General features: G+C 39.9%; 1 protein-coding gene across 3 annotated transcripts in view; it reads left to right on the top strand.

Annotated features, from left to right (window-relative positions):
• The window catches only part of THSD7A (thrombospondin type 1 domain containing 7A), a 219,576-nt gene that overhangs the window by 123,651 nt on the left and 70,572 nt on the right, over positions 1–25,353 (top strand). For all 3 annotated transcript variants that reach the window (XM_053409570.1, XM_053409571.1, XM_053409569.1), the window contains 4 exons: positions 7,299–7,490; positions 15,383–15,617; positions 17,156–17,271; positions 21,873–22,005. In XM_053409570.1, coding sequence (XP_053265545.1) covers positions 7,299–7,490; positions 15,383–15,617; positions 17,156–17,271; positions 21,873–22,005 — 676 coding nt within the window. The remainder of the gene's footprint in view (positions 1–7,298; positions 7,491–15,382; positions 15,618–17,155; positions 17,272–21,872; positions 22,006–25,353) is intronic.

The following is a 25,353-nucleotide window of genomic DNA, read 5'->3' as shown; positions in this document are numbered from 1 at the left end:
TATTTTGAGCCTAAAATTGCCTGATTGGTGGCATTTGCTATGTTGGTTAAGTCTGTCAACATGTGGCAGACATGCATCAGAAATCCTTAGCTAATTTTAGCTTTCTGGCCTTTAGGGACACTCACAGCCCCTTCATACTTCATGGTGCGCATTGCGAGGTACCATTATACATGCAACAAACACATAATGTTTGCTCTCTTCCTCAGGTAGGATGTCATGAAGTCTGCAGTTCTGTAATTGTGACAAGAAGTGAAGTTTAAACAAAACCTGGTTACACTGTTTTATTTTTTTCTTGCGGCATGTAGACAATTTGTCATTCAAAGAGAATCACAATCCCTGTTAAATATTCAAAATTAATGCTCTGCAGTGAACATAAATACAATCATTGTTTTTAATTAATGTTATTGAAAACAGCAGTGTTTGTGGAAAATTAATGCATCAGTGTCCTGAAAATGTTTTCTTTTCTGAAATCAGTCAGTGTGAGGAGGTCCAAACAAAATGTCACATGTGACTGATTTTAGCATAGAGACATTTATTATATTTAAACAACTAGGAGGGGAAAAAATATCCCAACCCCACCAGCAGATGTAAGAAGAAGCCCTTGAACATTTGCCTTAATTGAAATCAGAGCTATTTTTACTTAGGCTTCTTAAAAGGAAATGACTTAAGAATATTAAGTATCAACTAATTAAGACTCTTAATTAAATGCAGATGCTGCTTAACAAGTAATTGACTTAGAGAATATGAATAGGAAATCAGTAACTCATTAAGTGCATACAAGTACAACTAACAGAGCCATGTAAGCTTGTCATGGCTTGATTGCAAAAAGTACCACCATTAAGTTATGATTCCATATATCTGTTAAAAACAAATAATAGTTGCTTCGTGTATTACATTTTTTGGTAACTATTTCAAGTATCGTACATGCAAACATGTTCAAATGTGACAACCCAACTTATAGTCAAGGAAACATGATAGTTTGAAGAGGTTTTATAAAGCATACTCTCCAGAACTTTGAAATATTTTGGCTTGCTTTAGTTCATCCATTCTGAACTGCCTAAACTCTGCTATCTTTCCACTTTTAGAATACCTTATAAAATATTCAACAACAGAATGGTTATGCTATTATACTCAATTTCCAAAATGCTTCTGTAGTTGAGATACTCATCATTCCGATGAAAAAGTATCATTTCTGCCTATAGTTGCAACAAAACATTTCCAAGTGTTTTACAAAATTTATAAAGTTCTTGGTATTCCCAACAAAAGTCAGTCTTTCTAGAAATCATTCATTGGTCTTGATGGTACAGCTAAACTGCTGCTGCTTCTTTGGTGATCACTCGTAGCCGAGTAAGATTGTCTTCCATAAACACGGTTTTAACAGTGAGCCCGTAAATGACTGTGGAGGCCAATTCTGGACCCACACGTCCTTCCACAGTGGGGACATTGGTTTCCGGGTGGGAGTTGATCACGGTGTGGTTGCCAAGTGTGCCTTCATCTTAGCACATTTCTCCCTTGCGTGTTTGAGTGTCTTCAAAGTCCATGACACCTTTGGTAAAGGCTGTTCTCCAACTGGAGCGCTCACAGGCCAGTGTTTCCCAGTTGTTGGTGTTTATAATACATTTTTAAAGATTTGCCTTGAGACAGTCTTTAAACCTCTTTTGTTGACCACCAGCATTACGCTTTCCATTTTTAAGTTCGGAATAGAGTAGTTGCTTTGGAAGATGATAATCAGGCATCTGCACAACATGACCAGTCCAACGAAGTTGATGTTGAGGAATCATTACTTCAACACTGGTGATCTTTGCTTCATCCAGTACACTGATAGTTTGCCTGTCTTCCCAAGTGATGTGTAAGAGTTTTCGGAGACACTGTTGATGGAATCTTTTGAGAAGTTGGGGGTGGCGTTTGTAAGTGTCCATGTTTCACAAGTATACAGTAAGGTTGGTAGTACAATAGCTTTGTAAACAAGCATTTTGGTATCCCTGCAAATGTCCCGGTCCTCAAACACTCTACACTTCAATCGGGAGAAAGGCGCACTCGCAGAGCTCAGGCGATGCTGGATTTCGGCATCAGTGTTGACCCTTGTGGAAAGATAACTGCCTAGGTAGCAGAAGTGATTGACATTTTCCAACGTTACACCACTGAGATGGATTTGTGGCACTGCAGAGGGGTTATTTTGTACTTGTTGGTGCAGCACTTTGGTTTTTTGGATGTTGAGCGGCAGGCCAAGCTTTTCGTAAGCTTCTGCGAAGATATTTAGGATGGTTTGGAGGTCATCCTCTAAGCATGTACACGCTACGTTGTCATCAGCATACTGAAGCTCTATGACGGTAGGTACGGTAACCTTACTCTTTGCTTTCAACCTGCTCAGATTGAAGCGCTTTCCATCTAAGCACTTTGCTATTGACCCATTAAAAGAGTTACCTATATCATAGGCTATCAGCTTTCAACAGCAGTGAATTGGTCTGCTTTGTATTAAAAAGATGGTCATTACTGCTTCACACAAATGAGATGTAAATATTTCAGTAATTTCATAGAAATTGACATAATGTTTTACATGAAGCTGTGTAAACCTTGGCAGCTACAACCCTCAACCCAAGGGGCCTTCTGGGAGTCAGTGTACTCAGAGTTTGCTACACTCCATCAATCACTTATTGGCCCTAGAGCATGGCTTGAAGGCATCTGTAAACAGAAGTAGCATTGCGGTTTTCTTGGAAAGCAAAGGACAGTGATGAACTAGTTTAGTTTTCCCACCTGTGCTTTTTTTACCCTGCAAATTGCATGTGTCAGCCATATCTACAGTTCGGAGATTTTATGTTGTAGCTCAGCTCCTTTATATCAACATAAGTAGAAAACATAATGGGTTTTTAAAGATAGTGGGCTGGTTCCAGACTATGTTAGTCATTCAGTAGTCCCACTGAAATCTATGAGACAAGCTAGTCATGGCTATCTCAAGTCCCATTGTTTCTATGAGACTATAGTGTGTCTAACTGTGGCTGCAGTCCTCACCCCATTTATCTGGGAATAAGCCCCACTGAACAGCATTATAACATTTATTTTCTTTCTTACTTTCTTTTTGTTTATTTAACAGCAAAAATGTTGTAAGCCAGAGGGGAAGTACCCATTGAATATAAATGTAGAATGGTATTATTCTACAAAAGCTAATTCTAAGCTGTGTCAGAATGTTGATAAAACAGCAGGGCTTTGGTATACAGGTAGCTGCTAAACCTACCACCAAATGCTGAGCTCAAGACAACAGCTTATGCCCCTTCACCCATTTCTACCTTTACAATTTCAAAGGACAGTTGTATTAAATGCAGCTGTACTGTGATTATATATATATATATATATATATATATATATATATATATTCTTATATGTGATTGATTTTTCCACTCTTCACTATTGCCTCGATTAAATGGATTTCTATTTATTTTGTGTTACATAAAAATGATATATTGATGTTTTAGGCTCTATAGTAATTTGATTCAGTATGTTATAATGAAGCCGGTCGGTTATTTTCTTCGGCAAATATTATTGTCAGTTCTTTGACCAGCAACCCAAACTTTGTCACGGGTTGGGCTGTTGTCCTTCATATATTTTTAAGGAAAATGTTTTCTTGATTGGCTTTTATGCAGTGGAACTGATGATCTTCAAATGGATAGTGCATTTGCCTCTTTTAGAAGGACAGAGGTATTTCCTAGTGACCTCGTCAGTTGCTTCTTTTTCTTTTGCCTTGTCATGATTTTCTGGTTCTGAGATTATTTCAGCTGCAACATTAAACACGCTTATTAGGGTGTAAGCCCTTTTGAACACAGTGAAATTTACTGCACAATCCTAATCAATTCTGCTCAGAAGTAAATTTGGTTGAATACAGTAGGGCTTACTCCCAGAAAAGTGGGGTTAGGATTACATTGACCTGGAAATGCCTCGCTCCAGTCAGGTCTGCTGCCAATCCATTTAAGCCAGCTGTGCTCGGAGGCAGCAATGCAGTCAACACGATATACCATTAGCAGCTGTTCTTTTATAATTTTTGAAGCTTCCTTCCACTGGTCTGATCCCTGGGCAGTGAATTCTTCCCATCACCTTCATGGTTATCCTGTGCTACCTGATGTCCAAGTTAAGGATAAATGGCAAATCCCTTGCTTGGGGAGCACATAGCAGGGCTTGTTAGAGACAAAAGAAGGAAGAATGTAAGGGTTCAGTTCAGTGTTATGGCTGAAAAACATGGATCCAAAAGAAACACAGAAACATAATCTCTCTCTCTCTCTCTCTCTCTCTCTCTCTCTCTCTCTCTCTCTCTCTCTTTCTCTCTCTCTCTCTCACACACACACACACACAGTCATTGCATCCCATTATGTGTTACCATATTATGATAAAAATAAAATATGATTCTATCGACAGTAGCTAGTTTCTGTTGGAATTTCTGCCAGTTGATGTGATTGGAATTACTTTCCCAGCAAAAGGCTGATTGGTTCCTGGTAGCATGCTACGCTGTGAGATAAATTGTGGGGCCCACAAAGGTTAAGCTGTTCATAAAATCATTAGTGAAATCTTAGAAACAATTTGATCTAAACAGCATAAACCCCCAAAGAGATGAAGTAACTGTTATAAAGCATTGCCTCATTCCATATTGTTGCCTCCAGTCAAATAAGACGTGCATCTGAGTAGTCTGGGTTTTAATACATCACTCCAATATGCATTTAGTGACTATATTTTTATGCCTTTAGGCAATTTTGATTTATTTTTATTTTTTTAAAAAGAGACTTCGATTATGTGCCATCATATTTTTAGTACACCAGTCAAACTCTTGCCCTTTGCGGAAAGATATGGGGGAATTTGCAAGCATAGACATGAATTCCCTGTGCCTAAAACATCTCTCACTTTTTATTTCTATACCAGCTACTAATATTCCTCACATCCAAAGGAAAATACCTGCCATATTCCAACTTGTCTGTTCAGAAGTGGGGTTTTTTTTGGGGGGGGGGTTATATTTTTTGATGTAATAACAGTAAGGCCAGAGGTTTGGAAGAAAGTAAATATGACAGTTAACAAGATTTGTTCATCAGCTTCTATGGGCCCCAGAACATTCCTCTGACAAATAAATAAGCAATTATTTATCAATATTGACAGCTGTCTTAAATGTGATAGCTGAATATTGTATTTTTTTCAAAAAAAATCTAGTGTTTTGTTGTCCCGTGGCCTTATATTTTACTGAACATCATGATGTTCAATTATATCGCTGAGACTAGCTGTTACGGTGGAGTGATTGACCTGATGAACTGATCGCAACATAATGAACTCTCTCTTTCAGTTTTTGTTGACACTACACGTACTCCAGAGAAGTCTCAAAGGATAAGCCATACATAATGCCCTTGAATTTTTTCACCTATATAACCTGATATTCTGCTGCTCAGAAAATAAGGACAGCTTGTGCAGAGATTCTAGGTCTTCATGATGAAGTGGGACCAAATATTTTATCTTTTTTTGATGTAAGAGTTTTCAAATGTTCTCCCCGAAAGCCTTTTGCTGTCCTAGCCAAAGGTCGACTCTTAAAAGACTTGTGGGAATAGCACTTTGCCAGTGATTCTCCTGGGACCCCATGTTTCTCTTAAGAGGTTTTTGCCAGTATCTTCAATCAGATGCATTTAGAAACCTCTTCTGGCTCCAACTAAAACTAGTTACTCGTCTTCTTCAAGTTTTTCTTAACAGACACCTGAATAGCTCCTTGTCCTCAAATATTTCCAGTGCTCTTTGACAGACTTTTTGAATATTTAAGGAAGAATGGAAAGAACGCTGTTCCTAATCCCCATCTTGCAAGATGTGCTTATCTTGGGCATTGTACACAGAAAACTGTCCTGCTGATCCCTGAATATTTATATCGCACACCTAGACAAATTGCCTGAAAGCATGGTCGATTGATTTCAGCAGAACTTTGGCCAAACCTACAGTTTATAAAAGCCATGGGGTCACAGCCAAAGTGTTAAGAGCTTCCCCATACCTGCTTTGTGGGACTAGGGAAATTTATAACCAGATTTGCCAGATTAGCTAACTGGTCCATAGTTTGCTTAATTTGTAGTTTCAGCCTTCTGTACACTCTAAAGTAAGGCTGCCAGTAAAACAAAAGAAAGTCTAAATGGCTTAAAGCAAAGGAAAATGATGCTTTATGTTGCCAACTGTAATGTTTGCGATGCTAGAGGTAGATGTGGAGTTGTCAAATTAAGTGCCTTGTGAGTTGCCCCAGTGACTTTCATGTAATTTATCATAATTTATATTACAATCCTATGCATACACACTCAGAAATAAGTACCGGGCATAGGATTGCACTGTAAGGAGTTGCTGTTACTGCTGTCTCAATTGTATAGATACTAAGGATGAGGGAGAAATTGGATTCATTTCTAGTGGCGGCTGGTACTATTGGGAATGGTGGGGCAGAAGGCAGGAAGACAAACAGTAGGTGGAGCCTGAGTCAATGAGAGGCAGAGCAAACTAATTTTAGTTGTCCCCCCAATGAACTTACCTATTTCTTACTTTCTGAAACAAGATGTGAAACAAATACATCCTTTGAAATTCATGATTTTTTGAATTTTTCAAAGCAGTTCTGCAGCCAAGTAAGGTGTACAAAAATGCATATACTAAGGTACAATGTGCCTAAAATGCATATATTATTTTAAAAAGCATACAAAAATGTATTATATTAAGGAATATTGCTTTGCAAACATGTGCATTTTGGGCAAAATTGAATATAATATGCGTGTTAGGAGAAATTTGCAACAAAATGCTGGTGAATTTTCATAAGGACTATAAGAAAAATCACAAACTTGACCTAGAAATGTGGAGAGCTGGATTTAAGTTTGGAAAAATGAGAAATTGAGAGAAACTGAAATTGACAGTTGCCCACCCCAATAGTTACTATTCACAGTAAAATAATTCCTAACCTGAAATGTGGTACTCTGTTTTAAAGAAGGGTGTATTTTTCTTCTTCTTCTGTTGTTGTTGTTGTTGTTTTAATTCAGTTTCTTTGCTAACACCGAGTCTCATCCTTTCACAGTGCAAATATGGACTTTTCTCTCATCACCACTTCAGCTCAACCTCAAATTAATGAGGGCATTTTAAGATTTTAGCATATTCTTAATAGCATCAAGCCACGGAGACACAATCACTTTGATAACTAATCAGATTACTTTGTTTTTACAAAACAACGAAATCTAATTTATTTGTAGGCCCATCTGGACTAAGACTGCTCAATTTAAGTTAAATTAGCAATGATAGACTGCTACTGGCCTTTTCTTTCCCAGGAGAAGAGGTTGATAGACAGCTGTGCAGAGATGCTATCTATCCAGTCCCCATCGTCTGCGAAGTTCCATGCCCAAAGGATTGTGTACTCAGCACGTGGTCTGGATGGTCCTCCTGCTCACACACCTGCTCTGGCAAAACCACAGAAGGAAAACAGATGCGTGCTCGCTCCATTTTGGCATATGCAGGTGAAGGTAAGGTCACTCCTTTCAGCCGCCTTGGCATATTATTATGAATTCTTAATGTTACCTTTTAAACATTTGCAGAAATAACAGGGGACGATTAGAAGGAAAGTGCAGCTTTAACACATTGTCTTTAATACGATTCTGCACTACTGTTGGTATTTTAAAAATACTGCTCTGCGTTTTCTAACTATGTTTTACATTGTTAGTATTTGTTTTAGTGCATTTTGAGATAAGGTGGGGTTTTGTTTTGTTTTAGATAGATTTCCTTTAAAATTTCCTTTAAGCTCCCATTTTCAAATTAAATTGGACTAGGGACTCTGATGCTACATATGCACATGTGCAAGGTCTCAGAGTGTTGTAAACAAATAAGATTAGAGTCTTTTATGTTGTTTGGGTGGTTGGCATGCAAATGACATCCATGAATTAAGGTGTTCTGCACAGAGCTAAACGACATGCATAAGCCGTTTGTGGGTTCTGCTTGTAATTGATATAATAGATACACAAGCAGCTACTCTATTGCTGAGTCAACTGTAAGAAAGCAAATTCTAGTTCTAATATAAATCAGAACAGTACCTCCAAGCCATTCAACATCAATATCTTGCCATGAAAGGCCTGCTTCTAAATGGACTTTGCTGACACCACAACCTTGAAAATAGCTTCTGGACATTGCCAAGACATAGCCATGTGAAGGTTTGTGCAGTTCCCTTTCTTTTTTGCTGGAGTCTTTGTGGAGGGCATCCCTAGTTAATTGCATCCTGATTTTGTGGAGTGCCCCTTGCCGGTGCCACTTGGAAAACAGAAGTTCCATTGTATATACTTAATTTTTCATGGGCCACATACACAAACAAGAGTTTTATTATAGCCATCCAGGTCCAAGGGAGTGGTAAAGCCGGAATGAACGACAGGATAGGTTCATAATATTAGTATAGCTATACTATATTCATATTGCCAAAATAACACTCCTGTCAAGTGCATGGTGATTAATAGCTATAATTTCTCAGCATTTTGGAGCACGGGAACATAGAAAGTCCTTAATACGATATGTTAAACTGAACGTTTTTTGTTAGAGTGTAGTCTCAGTGTCTGGAAGTGAACACAAAGCCTGGTCCCAAGTAAAGAGAAGTTAAGCAAAAAGAAAACAAAGCCAAAAAAATAAACTTTGATGGAGAAAGGTAGAAAGCATGCTGAAAGTTAGGCTTTTGAGTTTGCTTACTTCTTACATCCTTCGTGGTGGCTACATTTATACTGTTGTGCTTTATATTGTGATGATCATTGAAAGATGTGTTACTTCTGGCATACAGGCCCCTTTTAGAGGAGTAAGAGCGGAAAAGACTTCAAAAGACTTTTGAGTACATATGGGAAATGCTTGAGTTCTTGGCTGTGAAAGGTGCATGTGTGATTTGTCCCAATGAATGATCTGGGGGCTCTTGAAGCTAAGCAGTCTTTTATATGATTTGTGTCTTTATGTAAACTATCCAGAGAACTTTGCTGGATGGACAGGATACAAATGCAGTGCATAAATAATGAACAAATATTCTGCATGGGAACCTTCTGGGAACAACATGTAAAAAGCATGACACATGTACGAAGAGTAAGTTTTATTAAAAAAAAATAGTTGCATGTGTGATTAAACGGATTTACTTGGACTGTAGGGACTGCATAACATTTATGAATAAAAGATCCTCCAGAACTGTAATATCACTTTCAAAGTAGCTGACATGTCACTTTCACTTCTCAGATTAAATTCCGAACTGAAACTGTATCAGTTTAGATTATAATATTTAGGTTTCACTTCAATCAAATCTCTTGTCACCACCATGCCAGTAAATCCATTATGCAATTTTGCCATGTACTGCCTGACAGAGAATGGCTGTCTCCTCACCTTCAGCAACGCACAGCATTGTTTAAGCAATTCCAGCAGGACATACAATGTTTCAGCGGGAAGCAACCTCCTGGAGAGCATTACCAGATTTGGATTCCCATAACAGGTTTTTTCTCTCTATGTCCACAACTCAGTTAGCAAAGAAGATAATGATGAGAGGTCAACATGAACCCTTTGGTGGAGAGCAAATTTTAAAGAAGCTTAAAAGCTGTAAACGTTAGGGATGCCAAATAATTTTGATTCAGTCTAGGATTTGCTGTGAGCCCCACTTCATTGATCCAGTCAAACCAGTCCTCAAAACAAAACCTAGATCTGTGGTTTAGTTCACAGCTCTACAAACCTTTCTGAGGGCTGGTTTGACCATCCAGGGCTTGCTCTCTCCCTCCCCCCCCCTTTTTGGGGGCTTAAACACTTACACTGCTTGGAGAAGCTTCAAAGCGCAACATCTCTGCATTGTCAGGTAAAAACACATTAGTACATCATGGGGGCAGCCATTTTGTTGTACATACGATCACAATCACTTATATTTTATGGGATAGTGGCAAGCCAAGGGCAAACCTTGACTACCATTTCTGGTTTATTTGGAGAAAAGCAAGCCTGGGTTCAGACATTATGGAAAGCTGGACCATGGCTTAGCTCCCGGCAGCATGGCAGGAGCAGGAGCACAGGAGGAACAAAGTACCTACAGTTTTAGCAATGTGTAGCAGGATACTACTGCATGTTCACATTTAAACCATAGTTTAGTTTAACTATGGATTGACGTAACATGCATACTAGTCCTATATATGTACTTTAAAGTATATCTCACAATATTAAGTTCCACTTTTCCTTCTTCTGCTGTGCTTGGGCCACTTATCTGACCTGTTCTACTAGGGGACCATTGAGGGGCACAAATCCACCTCTATAATTCAACACTTCAGTTACCTTCTCCACCTACCAAGTCCTTGGCATATGGCGTGCTATAAATCAATTTTTCAAAAGCTTGTTGAACAGACTTTGACTTTTCCAGGCATGGGTTCTTTGGCTCCATGATTTATGAGACACAAATCAGCTCCTGAAATGTTCCATGCTTGGTGCTTAAATTTTCATGAAGTTAAGGGCATGAGGGACATGCAGAGGCTATTTAAAAATGGAAACTTAGGCCTTTAAATGCCTTTATGTTAAAGCACTGGGCATGAAAAGCATCCTTTTGGTATCCCACTTTGGAACCCTTCATGTATCCAAATATACTGCTGAATTTCAGCAGTGATTCTCTGGGAGATAGTGGAAGCCAAATTTAAATTAGTGCAGCTCTTGGAAGGTAGAATGGGGAATAGATTTTTGGATTTGGGAGAACTATGCCAGGATGCAGACGCTGGTTTGGGCACTGCCAACACATGCCTAATCTCGATTGTCAGCAGAAAAGCCCTTTGGGCTGGAAGCATTTCAGTTGTAGATGCTTAAGTAGCTTGGCTATGTAGAATAGTAGTGGGGATATGTTTATGTAAATCCGATAACTGAGGAGGGAAATTGTCATCATTCCCAAAGCAAAGGCTTATCTGTAACTTGGAAGAAATTCTCAGTGTGGAAACTTTTCCTGATACAGTCAAGTACTTGCATCTCATTCTCTGCTTGTTTGGAAAAACAACAACTAAATAATTGATAAAAAAAAGATATGCTGATCTGCTCTCAGACATCAAGCTAATTTATTCCAGAGATCATGAAAAACGTAGCCTGAAAATCTAGAAAGACAGTGAGCAGCATAATGCTACAAATGCTGAACTGAACAAATTTCACATTTATACATGGCCATATCTACTTGCAGATATCCTGGTGTGTGGTCATCTGTTACAAATGCTTAGCCTGGACTTGATGAGGCAAATGACCCTCACCTGTTCCAAGCCTCCTCCAGCTGAGGAATAACACACCTCTTCCCAGAGCTAGCGAGCCCCACCTGGCCATCTAGGGAGCTGAGCTGTGGGCCCTTGCCTGACTCAGCCTCCTAGAGTACCCTTCCTGCTGCTTCCTACACTTCGGAGCCTTCCATGTTCATGAAGACAGGGGGCCCTCTGGTGATGGGTTCTGCTGCTCTGCTTCCTGTGCGCTGACCCCCATCCTCTTGCCATCCTCTGTTGCCCCGTGAGTACTCCCTTCCCTGCCCCCTGCTTGCCCTGGTGTGTCCCAGACCCAGCTGTACCCCTCGCAGGGATCCTCTTCTTCCTTGCCCGTCATTCTGCCAGTTCATGGCAATTTAACCCTCCCCTCCACCTTTCCACATACTGCTTTTCCAGTCTAAAGCAAGTTCCTATATCTCCCACTCTAGGTTTGGTTCTTAGTTCCTGACACTGCTTAGGTTTACTGTTGGGAATGAGCTGTATTTCAGACCAGAAATCAAAGAGGCATTGAGTTCTTCAGCACTCTCTATAGTGTGTATGCATTTGATTCAAAGCTCCCATTTTAGTCTTGTTTGCCTGAAATCTAAATGGCTGGTTCATGAACCTCCTTACAGTCTTGTCTATTCCTGCCTGGATTATATATTTTTTGAAGGAAGCTTTTTCTGAAGTCTTATCACCAAAGTAATTTTAGGCCTGAAAGCATTTGGCCGATTAACTACTCTAATGAATCAATTAATGCTTTGATAGCAGATTAGCAACATAGTTCCAATTAACATTCAGTGTGGTTGTATGGGTGTGCTCCTTCAGCTGCTAATGGGTGTTAAGACCGATTAATTTTAATTAGTTGAATACAAAAGTCACTGGTTAGCATCCCATATATGTAAGAGAAAGATTGTGCTATCCTCTAAGACTGTTGAATGTAAGTTCTCCTGGTTATATCTCTAGTCCTTTCTACTTGCTTGTTACAGTCACTTGTGACATAGAATGCAGTTCTAAACACATTTACTTGTAACCATGTCCTGTTGAGATCAAAGACATGCTGTGTTTTTACAACTTCATTGCTGTATAAAGTAGCAGCAGTTCTGAGATTTATAACAGTGCTCCTGGGTAAGGGACTACATTGATGACTTCCACATCCATTAGGGTTGCCATATTTCAAAAAGTGAAAATCCAGAGCTTTTTGGTTTTGCCCAAAGTTGTTGAGGTATTTGTTTGTTTGTTTTTGCAAAATCCCAACAAGAAAATTGAGTTTTTGAGCTATTTTTAATGAAAATTGTGACATGGGCTGTCATATGTCCAGATTTTCCCAAATATTTCAGCCTGGAAGCTGCCTAAGGGGGCTAAACGCCGGCTATGTCCAAAAAAATCCGGATGTACGGCAACCCTAGCATCCATGGACTCAGAAAGTGTAAGCAGACCTCAGAATCAACCAAAAATATCTATTACCTTGAAGAATCGTGTCCTGGAAGCCTTCTAACATATACCTGTTCTCATGTGTGGCTGAACCATGACTGTTTGCCAATAAACATTTAGCTGAATGTAGCACTTGGAAAGGGGAGCAGTAATGGACATAGACACAGAGATCCACATCTGGGGAGAAAAGCAATACCGTATTTTTCGTCCTACAAGGCGCACCGGCCCGCAGGACGCACCTAGTTTTTTTTGGGGGGGGGAAATTTAAAAAAAAATTATTTCCCCCCCACCAGCCGCAGGGCTGGGGCGGGGGAAGCTTGAGCTTCCCCCGACCCCAGCCCCCAGAACAGGCTGCCGCCCGCAAGCCTTGCGAGTCCGCGGGACCTTCCGCCGGGCGCGCAAGGCTTGCAAACATCTGCCCGAAGCACGGGGCGTGCTCCGCAGCGCGCCCCGTGCTTCGGGCTGCAGGCTGCCACGGCAAGCCTTGCGAGCCTGGTGGGCACTTCCGCGGGCTCCCAAGGCTTGCAGATAGTTTCCTGAAGCCTGGAGAGCGAGAGGGATCAGTGCGCACCGACGCCTCTCGCTCTCCAGGCTTCAGCGAAAGCCTGCATTCGCCCCATAGGACGCACACACATTTCCCCTTCATTTTTGGAGGGGAAAAAGTGCGTCCTATAGGGCGAAAAATACGGTAATTTAGTTAATAACAACACCCGGTGAGTTTTGTGGCACCTTAGAAACAAACAGATTTTTATTTTATTCTTTGACATAGGTTTTTATGGCCCAGCAACTTCTTTGCCAGATGCATGGAGTATATTAGTGTTCAGATATATCTGAATTTATATACACAGAGAGAAAGATAGGTACAGAGGGGGGGCGGGAATAAAGAAATGTGGCCAAAAGGCTATAAACTGCAAGATGCCTGTGATGTTTCTGTATCAAATGTATACAACACAAGCCCAGTGACCACTCACGGCAGTGGATTTTGGAGATAACACAGCCTTCTAACTTTGTTGTGCTAACTGAAGGCAAAGCCTCGTTCTTTGTTTTTATTTGTTTAGTACTAAACTAACTTACTGATCAATTCTAGTTTGGCAATGGCATGGTAGGACCTCCTTTGAAGCACTCGGTTGAATAATGTTGGCCTTCTCACTGGTTCCTGAATGTTGTCATTCTTGGCCTTTTCTCTTTTTTGGAAGGCTGACGCTATAATACATACACACACAGTGTAAGTTTTAATACCAATTGCCTCTACAGCCACTATGTCTAGCCCAAGTAGACAATTGTATGTGCAGTTTTAACCCATGGTTTCTTGTAGTCTTGCATAATAAGTCCCCACGGTTCTACTCATTTGCCTCCAGGCCTATTAGGGCTAGATTCGGGGGCAGACATCCAGAGCCCCCAATGGCGAGAAGCCTCCTCAACCGCTTCTCAAAGACTCTTCCAGCTAGTTTCTCTCTGGGTTCTTAATTTTTAAAAAGTTGCATGTGCACACTGTGTGTGTGTGTGTGTGTGTGTGTGTGTGTGTGTGTGTGTTTTGGAACTGCTGGTCTCAACCACTAAAGTGCATTGGATTTTTGTTTTATTTCTTTTGACATTATACACTAGATATAATAACAGTTAGTATTAAGCAGCTTTTGGATAAGAACCCAGCATGCCCTCTGGCCAGCTGACATAAAATTCTTTAAGGGGGTGGTGGTTCAGTGCTGAATAGTAAATATGTTCTCATCTTCCCAACTTGCTGAGTTGCAAAATATACTTACTGCTTGTAAATAGCCAAAGTTCATCCTAATAGATCACCAATAGATTGCCACCCAGTCTTTGCAAAGAATGACCTACCACCTGCTGAGGTAGTCTGTTCCACTGTTGAACAGCTCTTGCCATTAGAAAGCTGCTCCTAAGGTCAACCTGAAAACTCCTTCCCTGCAATTTCAGTCTAGTTTTGGTCCTGTCATCTTCTCAGTCTTCTTTATGACAGCCCTTCAGATGTCTGAAGACCATCCTGCCCATGCCTTACCCTAACCTTCTGTTCTTCATGCTAAACATGTCCAGCTCTTTTAATCATTCCTCGTTGCTCTTGGCATTTTCAATTGTGCACTGAGTGAGAAGGGCAGTAGAGAAGGAGTGGAATATGAGAGCACAATGATGCATATTTCCTATTAATAAGCCAAGATACGTTACATCCAAACCTGGGTCTTAGGCCTAGACTAATTTTGAAGGGGTAAACCTTTATTTGGGCTGTGTCATTCAGACTGTAGGTGAGGGCCCACATGATTGAATGTTCTCTATTAAAAACTAACACCTGCCCATAGAAAACTAGATTTCAGGGAGAAGGCTAGGCTGGAACCTTTCATCCTTAGTTTTCTTTGTGTGCAAGGGCTGATTTATTTTCTACATAGAGGAGCATTTAGACATGTGAGAGCCCCTAACCTGCAGTCTGAAGTATCACAGTCCAAAGAATTGTAGGCTTAACACAGCGAGAACTATGACATAGTACAGGGAAAGGAACCTGTTGCCCTCCAGATACTTCCATCAGCCTCAGCCAGCCTAGACTGTGGCCTGAGATGATGGGAATTTGTGATCCTCATCCGTGTATATCAACACATTGCCTTCATTTAAATTTCATACCCTGAGAACAAAGAAGTGAAAACCAAGTTTGTTTATTGAGCTTGTTTTTCCAAAATTATCGTCGCAATGATTTTCCTCCCCTGCCACTGTGCGCTTGCTTTTTCCAGGAGGACTTCAGTGCCCAAACAGCAGTTTGCTGCAGGAAACACGGAGCTGCAATGAACATCCCTGCACAGTGTATCACTGGCAAACAGGACCTTGGGGCCAGTGTGTAGAGGATGTCTCTGTGTCGGCATTCAATTCTTCTGCAGGCTGGAATGGAGAGGCCACCTGTGCTGTTGGGATGCAAACAAGGAAAGTCATCTGTTTGAGGGTCAACGTGGGACAAGTTGGACCCAAAAAGTAAATATAATAGAAATTCTGGTACTCAAAACCTTGATTGGCCAAACCTCCTAATTATTTGCCCTTTTCACTTTTTCTCTGTGTAGCTCCATTATAACATAGCCTACTAAAATGTGTTTTGTCTGAATTTATAATAAAAATGAACGTAACAATTGAGTTCCAGCTCATGCAATCACAACGTCTCTCAGAATTGTTCTTTGTTTCCAAATTTGCATAACAGATCATAATGTTTACATTTTGCTGTTTGAGTAATGCAAATAATAAGTTAATGACTGTATATAAGGAGTACAATCTTGTGAAGCAAAAAGAAATATGTTGCTTGATCCCTTGAACCACCATGTTAATCTACTTAATAAGTTTTTAAATAGGAGGAGATGTACGTGAAAGTGTAAATGAGAACCATGTTTTAAACTCTTTTTAATAGGAAGGATTATTGTGATATGACAAGATCAATATTATTGGCGTAACTTTCAAAGTAACAGACTTCAGCTTAAATTACTTCAGTTCAATTTGACCTTGAATAAGGTGGAAAGCCATAAATAGAGGAGAGGAGAGAATGGACGGATATAGCTATAGAGCTATAATCTCAGTAGCTTGCTTTAAAGGCAAGATAGCAACTAAATGCAAATGTATAAACTAGATGAAATCAGGCATCGACATTGAATGACCAAGCATTTTTATTTATATGTTATTGGTGAGCATTTTAGGATGTTTTTACACTTGCTTTTAATGTTTTTGTTTTTGCTTTGAGTTCACCTTTCTGGAAAAAAGTGGCTAATAAATATATTAAATAAATAATATGGGTCATTAAAGCATGGTCAGATGACCAGCTGTGGTAGCGACAAGACAATAGATCCACCATATGATGTAAATTTTGTTCAAAGTTTTTGATAATCAGTGACACATGGTGAAATTGCAGCTCACCTCATGGATGGTTAGGGTGTCATGTGTTCCCCAGGAGCTGATTAGATGTGGATTCCTCTTCCTATTCATGCACAAAAGAAGAAGAAGAGTTCTGATTTCAGATAAAAAATTTCTACCATGACATAGCTAGTTCATGTGTGTGTGTGTGTACATGCACGCACACATATAATTTCATCCAAGTCATCACAGAACAAGGAATCACCCACACTCAGTTATGTGATAGGTTTGGTGATATGACAAATTACACAACTTTAGTATTGCTAAAAAATACATAGGGAACAGAATTCCTTTGGTACCTCCCTGTGATAACTGAAAATCAGGTGGAATAGCTCTCTTGTCATCATTCAGCCCTTCTTGGGCTTTCAATGGAGAGACACCCTGTACTATTGGGATGCAAAGAAAGTAATCTGTAAGGGAAGGTCAAAGTGGGGGAAATGGACAGTGTAAATGGGCCATTCCCCCAATACTGGTTCTCCTGAACTCCTTCTTGATTGGGTCCCTGCCCCCCCAAGTTCACATATATCTCCCTGACAACATGTTCATGCCAGTATAATAGTTTTTAATGCCTGCATTTAATGTGGCCTACCACTTACTTTTCATTCTATCCTTTTTAGGTGTCCTGAAAGCCTTCGTCCTGAGACCGTTAGACCTTGCTTGCTACCCTGTAGGAAAGACTGCATTGTGACACCTTACAGCGATTGGACACCATGCCCTTCATCATGTCAAGAAGGTAATTGTAAAAACCAAAAAGAGGGTGGGAAGGGGGCAGGTGTCTGGGGAAGAAGGACTTTGGCAAACCCAATCGCCCTTGAATCCAATGTGTTTTGACTATACACAATTTTGGCTTTAGGTGTGATCCACAGAATGTAACTCTTGTTTAAAAACTTGGGTGTATATTCAAAAATGGCTTTTGTCCCTGCACCATACTGTAACAAAGTTTCCACTTTGGAAGATTTCAGTGAGACGCAAAACAATTTCAATCCCCTCTGGATTGTGTCCACTCAGTCACCAATGTTTATTTAAAATAAGCTCGATCCACCATGGTTACTGTGTGGTGCTCATCAGATTTGGATTACAAATATTTAAATATAGATTTGGGCCCAAGGCAAATTAAGGCCTCCACCTTGTGGTGGGGCCTCTACCAAGACTACCTTTCTCCTATTTGCTGCATTGGACTCTTTACAGTTCCTTTATCACATGATATGGGAGGAATAGCCCTCTTGCCCAGTGCTATTTTTCTAGAAAAAGAAAAATCACCATGAATCCTTGTTCTCTCATAATGGCAATGGCACCCACCTGATAGATGCTAGAACTGAGTTCCAGCAAGTTCCAGCTGGGAAAAACCCCTGCTCTTGCTTACTGTGAGGAAAGAAATAGTGCTGATAGCATACATAGCAGGAGAACCCTAATGACTTCTGTATAACTGTGGGCAGAAGGAGAGAGAGCAACGTATAGAGCAATACTGTGCCCCAAAATATCATTGGCAGGCGTGGGATACCCCTGTCCCTTAATTCGACATTCATGCCTTCATAACTTCCCAGACAATGAAGCCTTCAGAGAAGTCTCTGCACAAATTGAGTCCATAAATGAGCAGGAGATCACACATATTTAAGGATCGCCTGGATCAAGCTGTTGTATGTTGCTCTGTGCAACGGTTGCTATGCTTAGTTAGGTTTCTTTTTTTTATTCAATAATATCTTATTCATTCCTTTTGCTTTCCTTTACCTTATATGATCTCAGAGTGGGTTACTTTGTACAATCACGTCTGAGCAATACAGCAAGTGCATGCTTCTAATTTTAGAGCTAGCTACCTAATCTCAGAACCCCACAAAATGTTGGGAAAGGAGGTGCATCCTCAAACCACACTACAAGATATACAGGGATGGAGCAAGGTGCAAGTGAAATGCCACTACAGGAAAGGCCCTGTCTCATGTCACTGAACTTCCCTTTATGCAGGCACCAAAAGAAGGGGCTCCCCTGTAGATCTCAATATATGAGTGGACTGGTACAGAGAGGAATGCTGCTTCATATATTTGGGTGTTTAGAGCTTTATAAGCTAGCATGAATGCTTTGAATTGGATTTAGTAGCATATAAGCAACCTGTTCAGGTTCTAGACAACCTATGTAACATGCCTCCAAAAAGCTAAGCCAGTCAATATACTTGCTGCTATATTCTGCAATAGCCAGTGCTAACTTATAAAGCTTCTGAACTACCTTCAGATGTAGTCCTATATACAGCACATTACAGTAATTTAGCCAGGAGGTACCAGAACATGGATTAGTGTAGCATTAGTGTAGGTTATCATAGTCTATGAATGGTTGTTTTGGCAAAGCAGGCATAGCTACTCATAGGTGCTTCACATCACTGATGACACTTGGAGCTCCAGTAAAAAAGGTGGATTACCCTCCAGACGATGTACCTGCTCCTTCCGCTAAGTGCAGCCCCAATTCCTGGATCCACAGCCAATTCCTAGATTCCTGGATTTTGCTGGGATTCAGCATGACTTTATTGGTCAATATCACAGCAGTCTAGCACTTGCACAGCCTGTTTTGATGACACAGAAATAGAATTGAGTGTCATCTGCATATTGATAATATTGTACCCCAAATCCTCCAATGACCTCTCCCAGAAGCTCAATATAAACGTTGAAGAGCATCTTTGTTTGTAGCCTGCCCAGCCTGAGGGCTTGAAGTACAAAACAGCACTTAGTAACAACATGGAAAAATTAATGTAAAACATACATATTGCTCACCTTCTGGCATAAACCTGGCCATCAAAACCATCCTGTTTTGATGTGCATAGGTGTGGTGCAAAGCCATCATTGCAACAATGCTTTCACAATTTGTTTTCTTACTGCCCTTCTCTGCCTTTCTTTAATTCTCTGTGTTCTGGGCAATATCTTTGTTGGTCCCTTTAGACTTTTTTGATCTTTTGATTAGAAATCCAACAGACAGGGGCCTCTTGCATTAGTAGGTCTAAAAGTTTAAAACAATGGGTCTATATATCTTTCCTATGAGCTCACCATGCATTTGTGATTTGTCTTGGTATTAGTTGAGCTTCTAGGAGGGCCACATTTAAATGAACGGAGAGTTTGTGATATAGCAGTATTTGATGAATTGCACTTTAGGGACATGGTCCAGAGGTGCAGGTGGCTTCTGCCCTCCCTATAAATCATTTTAAAAAAAATGCTTGAGCAAAGCTTTCCTTACTTTTATGCTTTCCTTTTGCCTATTTTCTTGGAAGATGGGAATAAGAAAAGAGATTGGTGCTAGTGGTTTCTTTTAAGGTTTTGGTTTGAACCAACAACTACATTCAAATTATAAGTATCTTATTTTAGCACATGCTGCCAGATGTTTAATGCTCACTGCATTCTGTAGCAATTCCACATCTTGCATTGTAATTATAGTTACAGAACATTTTTTCCCTCCTACTGACTTAACGTTGCCCAGATATTTCTGCCTTATCCCTTTTTCTCTTTTTGAGCTTAGCGGGAAGCATTCATCTTAATATGCACGATCATAGCTGCAGTCAATAATTTAATACCTCGTTCATGTGTGCTAATCCTCCTGTGGCGTAGGGTGCTCACTCATTGCCACCTACTTTCAAAAGGCATGGGATTGTTGCCCTGAAAAGATACTCTTTATAGTTCACAGCTAATGCTCTGTGTTGGGGTTGGGGGGCCAGAGACAAATACAAAGTCACTTTTGCCGTTGTTCTAGTTGCTGATTAGAGTATTCCCCAACTAATAAAGGATTAGACAGATTAAACTTGTAACCTTTTGAGGGAATAAAGACCATGTGGAGCCTGGGAGGTTTAATATGATGGGAGGGAGAGAAACTGAGCACACTCTTTTCAACAGGACAAATACAATATAATATACAGTGTGGCACATCTGTTGTTCTCTAGTAGCAGTGTGGCTCTTTCCTTCCTTCTTTCTTTTTTCTTTTTAAAAAACCCCTACATACTAAAATTTGTAAACTGGAGGGGGAAATAGCATGCCAGTAAACATAATGAATCAGTCCAATTTGTTCAAGATTGCAATCACATAGCAGCGGAGAGGGAAAATAAATCTACCTAACATGCGACAATTGCAGCCTTAATTTGAATCAGTAAGTTTTCAATGCTGCTGCAATGAATTTTGCTGTTCTAAATGTAACGTATTTATTTATTTAAGAGTTTTCTTACCTGCCCTTCATTGCAAGGTCCCAGTGTCATTTAGAACCATATAATCATACAATATTAAAATCCAATAAACCAATTCCTACTCTGAGCAGATAATAGATACGGTAATTGTACCTAATTCATATGCCAGTTCCAAATTTGGGTTTTTCAATTCCTTACTTATATGGTTTGTCAAGGCCAGAATTGTATTGATTCAGTAATTAGTTTTTTTAAAATTAGATTTTCAATTATGTAATAAAGAGAATATATATACACAACAAACAAATGAAATAATACAGCTATAACACACACACCAAATGAACTGGGTGTGAGATCAAGAGCTTACTGAGATACAATCAAGTAGAAGAAAAGGGGAAGTCCATCTACATTGAGATGAAGAAGAAAAGTCTTATGGCATCCATGTATTTTTGGCTGTTATATAGGACTGTACTATTGATTCAGTAGTTGGCTGATACTTCAGTTTGTGTTGCTTTTATATTACAAACCCTTAGAAAAAGCTTGCATGTCTGAATTTTTTGAAAGATGCATATAGAATTTTTGAGCTCTGAGGAAAATACATTGATGCCACCACTATATTGGGATTGCCTTAATTCGCCAAACTTTCATGTATGTACAAATATGTTTCAAGACGCTATATTCCTCTTCATGTACACGGCAGAAAGCTTGAAGGTTTTAACCAGGTGCTAATCTATTCTATACAGTGTATTTACGCAGATGGCGCTGTGGTCTAAACCACAGAGCCTAGGGCCTAGGGTGACTGGGTGAGCTCCTGTTGTTTGGTCCCAGCTCCTGCCCACCTAGCAGTTCAAAAGCACATCAAAGTGCAAGTAGATAAATAGGTACCGCTCTGGTGGGAAGGCAAATGGTGTTTCCGTGCGCTGCTCTGGTTCGCCAGAAGCAGCTTAGTCATGCTGGCCACGTGACCCAGAAACTGTCTGCGGACAAACGTTGGCTCCCTCAGCCTATAGAGCGAGATGAGTGCCGCAACCCCAGAGTCGTCCGCGACTGGACCTAATGGTCAGGGGTACCTTTACCTAATCTATTCTATACAGTGTATTTATGCAGCTATTTACTGTGATCTCAACATGATGGTTCAACTTGTGTGCGTGGTGTGAGGAGAGTAAAGTGCAGTGTATGTTCATTTGCAGGGGATATGAAAGTGACAAAGCAATCTCGGCATCGAGTGATCTTGCAACTCCCTGCGAATGGTGGCCGAGACTGCCCAGATACTTTGTATGAAGAAAAAGATTGTGAAGCTCCTCCTGTCTGCTTGTTTTTCAGGTGATGCTCTTAACGGAAGAGTCTCTTAACTTTTATCAGTGTAGAGTTTCTGCCAAAAAATAACTTGTTTTTGTGAGATTTGTATGTATTCAGGAAGGGAGGGAATTTGTCTTCTTCTATGAGGAATCTACCTCAAATGTTTTGTACTCCAGTGCTTCCTACTTCTAGTTTTTGTATATTATGTTTCAGCAAAAAAAAATTGGCCTATTTTTACAGAGGCATTGTAAAGATTCCTATGTGTGTTGTGTAAGTAATATTTAGCAAGCATTATTAGCATTATCAATGCTATTCGGGTTCTTTGGGAGAATGTGTGGAACCATAACAACACTACGCCATCTAGGTCTCTTGTGGGCAGAGTCACTGACAGGTGGAGGTGGCTGTTGCTATCTTTGTAGCAAAACATTAGCAGAAAGCAGCCAAGCCACAAAGGAGCTTTCTGAGCTCTGACATTAATTCCTTCTCCCCATAATGGGATATTGCCTGAGTTTCACAGGCAATTTGTCATCTTAATTTAGCAATACAAAAATGGCTTGTTCAGACAGTAACATGCTCCGACTGCTTTCAAATGCCACGATTACCTCATTTGCAAAGCGTTGGTGAATTCATCCCATTGTGTCTGATATTATCACTCATAGAATAAGGATGATAGGTCAGACATCTTTTTAATGTGGGGTAAATATTGTGATGGCCAATCTTGGAGCCAGAGGAACGTTTTCACTTTGGGAGCTGGAAATAAAATCCATGGCCAAATCAGGTGGTGGTGTTATTAGTGATTTCCACTGTCATTGAAATAGTAGTAGCTATTTCCTGTGGCTTTCCCACAGCGGTAGTGACACCCAGATAGAATATAAGGAGAAGTTGTTTATGAAGAATGGTTCATCTAATTCTGGTCTTTCTGTTGTGCTGGGCGTATGCACACAAGCCATCCGTCTTCATGACATATATAGGCGATGCAGGTCCAGTACACAGCTGAAGGCAATATGTTACCTCACACCACATTATCTTTTATGAGGGAGTTCCATACTGAAAGTGGAAGCATGTCCCATTCAAATTTGCTGAGCAAGTGCCCATTTCCTTGCAGCTTTGAGCTCCAAATGGGATTTGCCATCATCATTGCATTGTGTACTTTTTGTTACGAGTTTCTTGTGTAAATGTGTTTATATTGTGATGTAAATGTGTCATAGGTCACTTGGAGGCAGTTAACAACAAGTTATCACCATCAGTTTATTTGTATGCTACTTTCTTACAACATTGTGTCTGAAGTAGATCACAACAAATTGAATGGACAGCAATAGCCATTCAGAAAATTTAGGGCTTTGTGCAGCTAAGTATTCCTCAAAGCAGATCCACTGAAATTAATGGAGCCACGTTTGTGATGTCCATTTATTTCAGTTGGTCTGCTCTGAGTAGGATTAGCATTGGGTGCAAGCCATAATAAGAACAAGTGCAAATAATCATAATGGGTTGTAACCAACATCTTAGAGTCGACCCATTGAGAATAGTGGATATGATGAATTCAGATACATTAATTTCAGTGGGTGTGCTTTTAATATGACTTAGTTGGAGTAAATATGTCAATACACCATTTTAAAAAATCAGTCCATATGACACTATATAAAACAGTGCAAATGCACTAACCCAGTCTTAAAGCTGAACAGGCAAGAGAATAGAAATGAATACAGAAATAAAAAAATAGTAGTGTGCAAAACAGAATCATCTCCATTTCACAAGGCATTCCACGAAGGTTCAAAACAGTTAACTTACACTCATTATATGGCAGCCTCTTGTGGTAATCCTCCTCCCTACAGCTCTTCTCTCAATTCATTCCCCATCTCTCACAGCACATGGAAGCTCCTGTTCAGAAAGTGGCCACTTATTTGGTCTGGAGGTAGGTGATGTTGTGGCCCAGCATGGCAGCCCCTCAAACATCAAGGGGGCGAAATGACATTGCCATGGTGGCTGGCCTTTGGAATGCCTCCCCAGCCGGCCACCACCTTAAAGTTTGAAATTAGCCTATCAGGGGCAAGCTGAGGGGTAGAGCCTGGGTGGCAGACCAGGGTGGAGAGGTCTTCACTCTGATCCAATTCCTCTATCCACCTGTCCCTGTTGAAATGTCCTTCCTGTGATTTTACTTGACAGTGCAATATAAATAAAGGTTATTAAAGCAAGGGGTTACCTTGATCCTCTATCAGAGACATACACTTAAAATCAATTAGGAGATTGTATAATATCTATTTGATGGTTCTTTGAGAATGTAATTGCAGGACTTGAGGCAGCCAAAAATACACTCCAAATGTTGGGGATAATTTATTTTCTCTTGCCATTATTGTTTCCTAGGTTTATTCTAAGTTTATGGCAGTTTACTCTAGCAGTAACTTCAGCAGTAAAGTTCTTCATTTTGTTTTGTGCAGATACACCAAACATGAACAGTAGTTTATTTCCCATTTGGTTAGCAGCGCAAACTATACGAAAGAGAATTACTTGACTCTTGTTTTGGTTCAAGAACAAGTATATAAAAAGCAAGTCACATTTATTTTTTTGCAGAGCAGGCTGAGCTACTTCTATCTAGCTAGACCATCAGTGCTTGTTACTGAAGCAACCAAATTATAGCAGCCATGCCCATAATCATTTCACTCCAAACAATTCAAGTCTATTGGAATGACTGATGGAACAAGACGGCGAATATCCAATATGGAAAATAATACAAAGGATTTTTCACGGTGCAATATCTATATACAGTGGTTCTCTCTGTATAGATACTGCACTGTGAAAAGCCCTATGTATTATTTCCTAAATTTGATGTGAAAATATGTTGGAAATGGTGGATACTCTGGATAATTTCAGACATGTTTTAAATACAGGAACTTGGAATGATGACCTGTCTTTTTTTGTTAAAGCTGTTGAGTAGCACCAGGCATATAGTTATGAGTAGCCCTTTCGTGTGAAATGTATATTTATGAGTCAGGTACCCATAGGTATTTGAATAAATATACAGAAGGCAATAAATTATTGAGTAAAACAGGTACCTAAATAATTCTGTAAGCCTTCATTTTGGTTATTTAACTGTGGCTTCCCTTCCATTTTGTTATTCAGAGTGACAGTGAATTCATATTGTGCTGGACCTGCATTTTCCAAGGCAATATGTGGAAAAACTTTTAGAAAAGCAAAACTCTATAATTAAAATGACCTCCATAGAGAAGCACAGTAGAAAGGCTTTTTCACTAAAGCAAATTTAGAGCGTCAAAATAGCTTAGATGCACATATTTTATTTGATGCAGTTCTGCATAACTCAACTGAAATTCCAAAGTGAGTTATGCAGCACTCATCCTGCCAACAGAATTACTAAAG

Source organism: Podarcis raffonei, chromosome 12 (genome assembly GCF_027172205.1).
Source record: "Podarcis raffonei isolate rPodRaf1 chromosome 12, rPodRaf1.pri, whole genome shotgun sequence".
Taxonomy (NCBI): domain Eukaryota; kingdom Metazoa; phylum Chordata; class Lepidosauria; order Squamata; family Lacertidae; genus Podarcis; species Podarcis raffonei.
The sequence above is the reverse complement of the archived record's forward strand: the minus strand, read 5'-3'. Positions and strand labels throughout refer to the sequence as shown.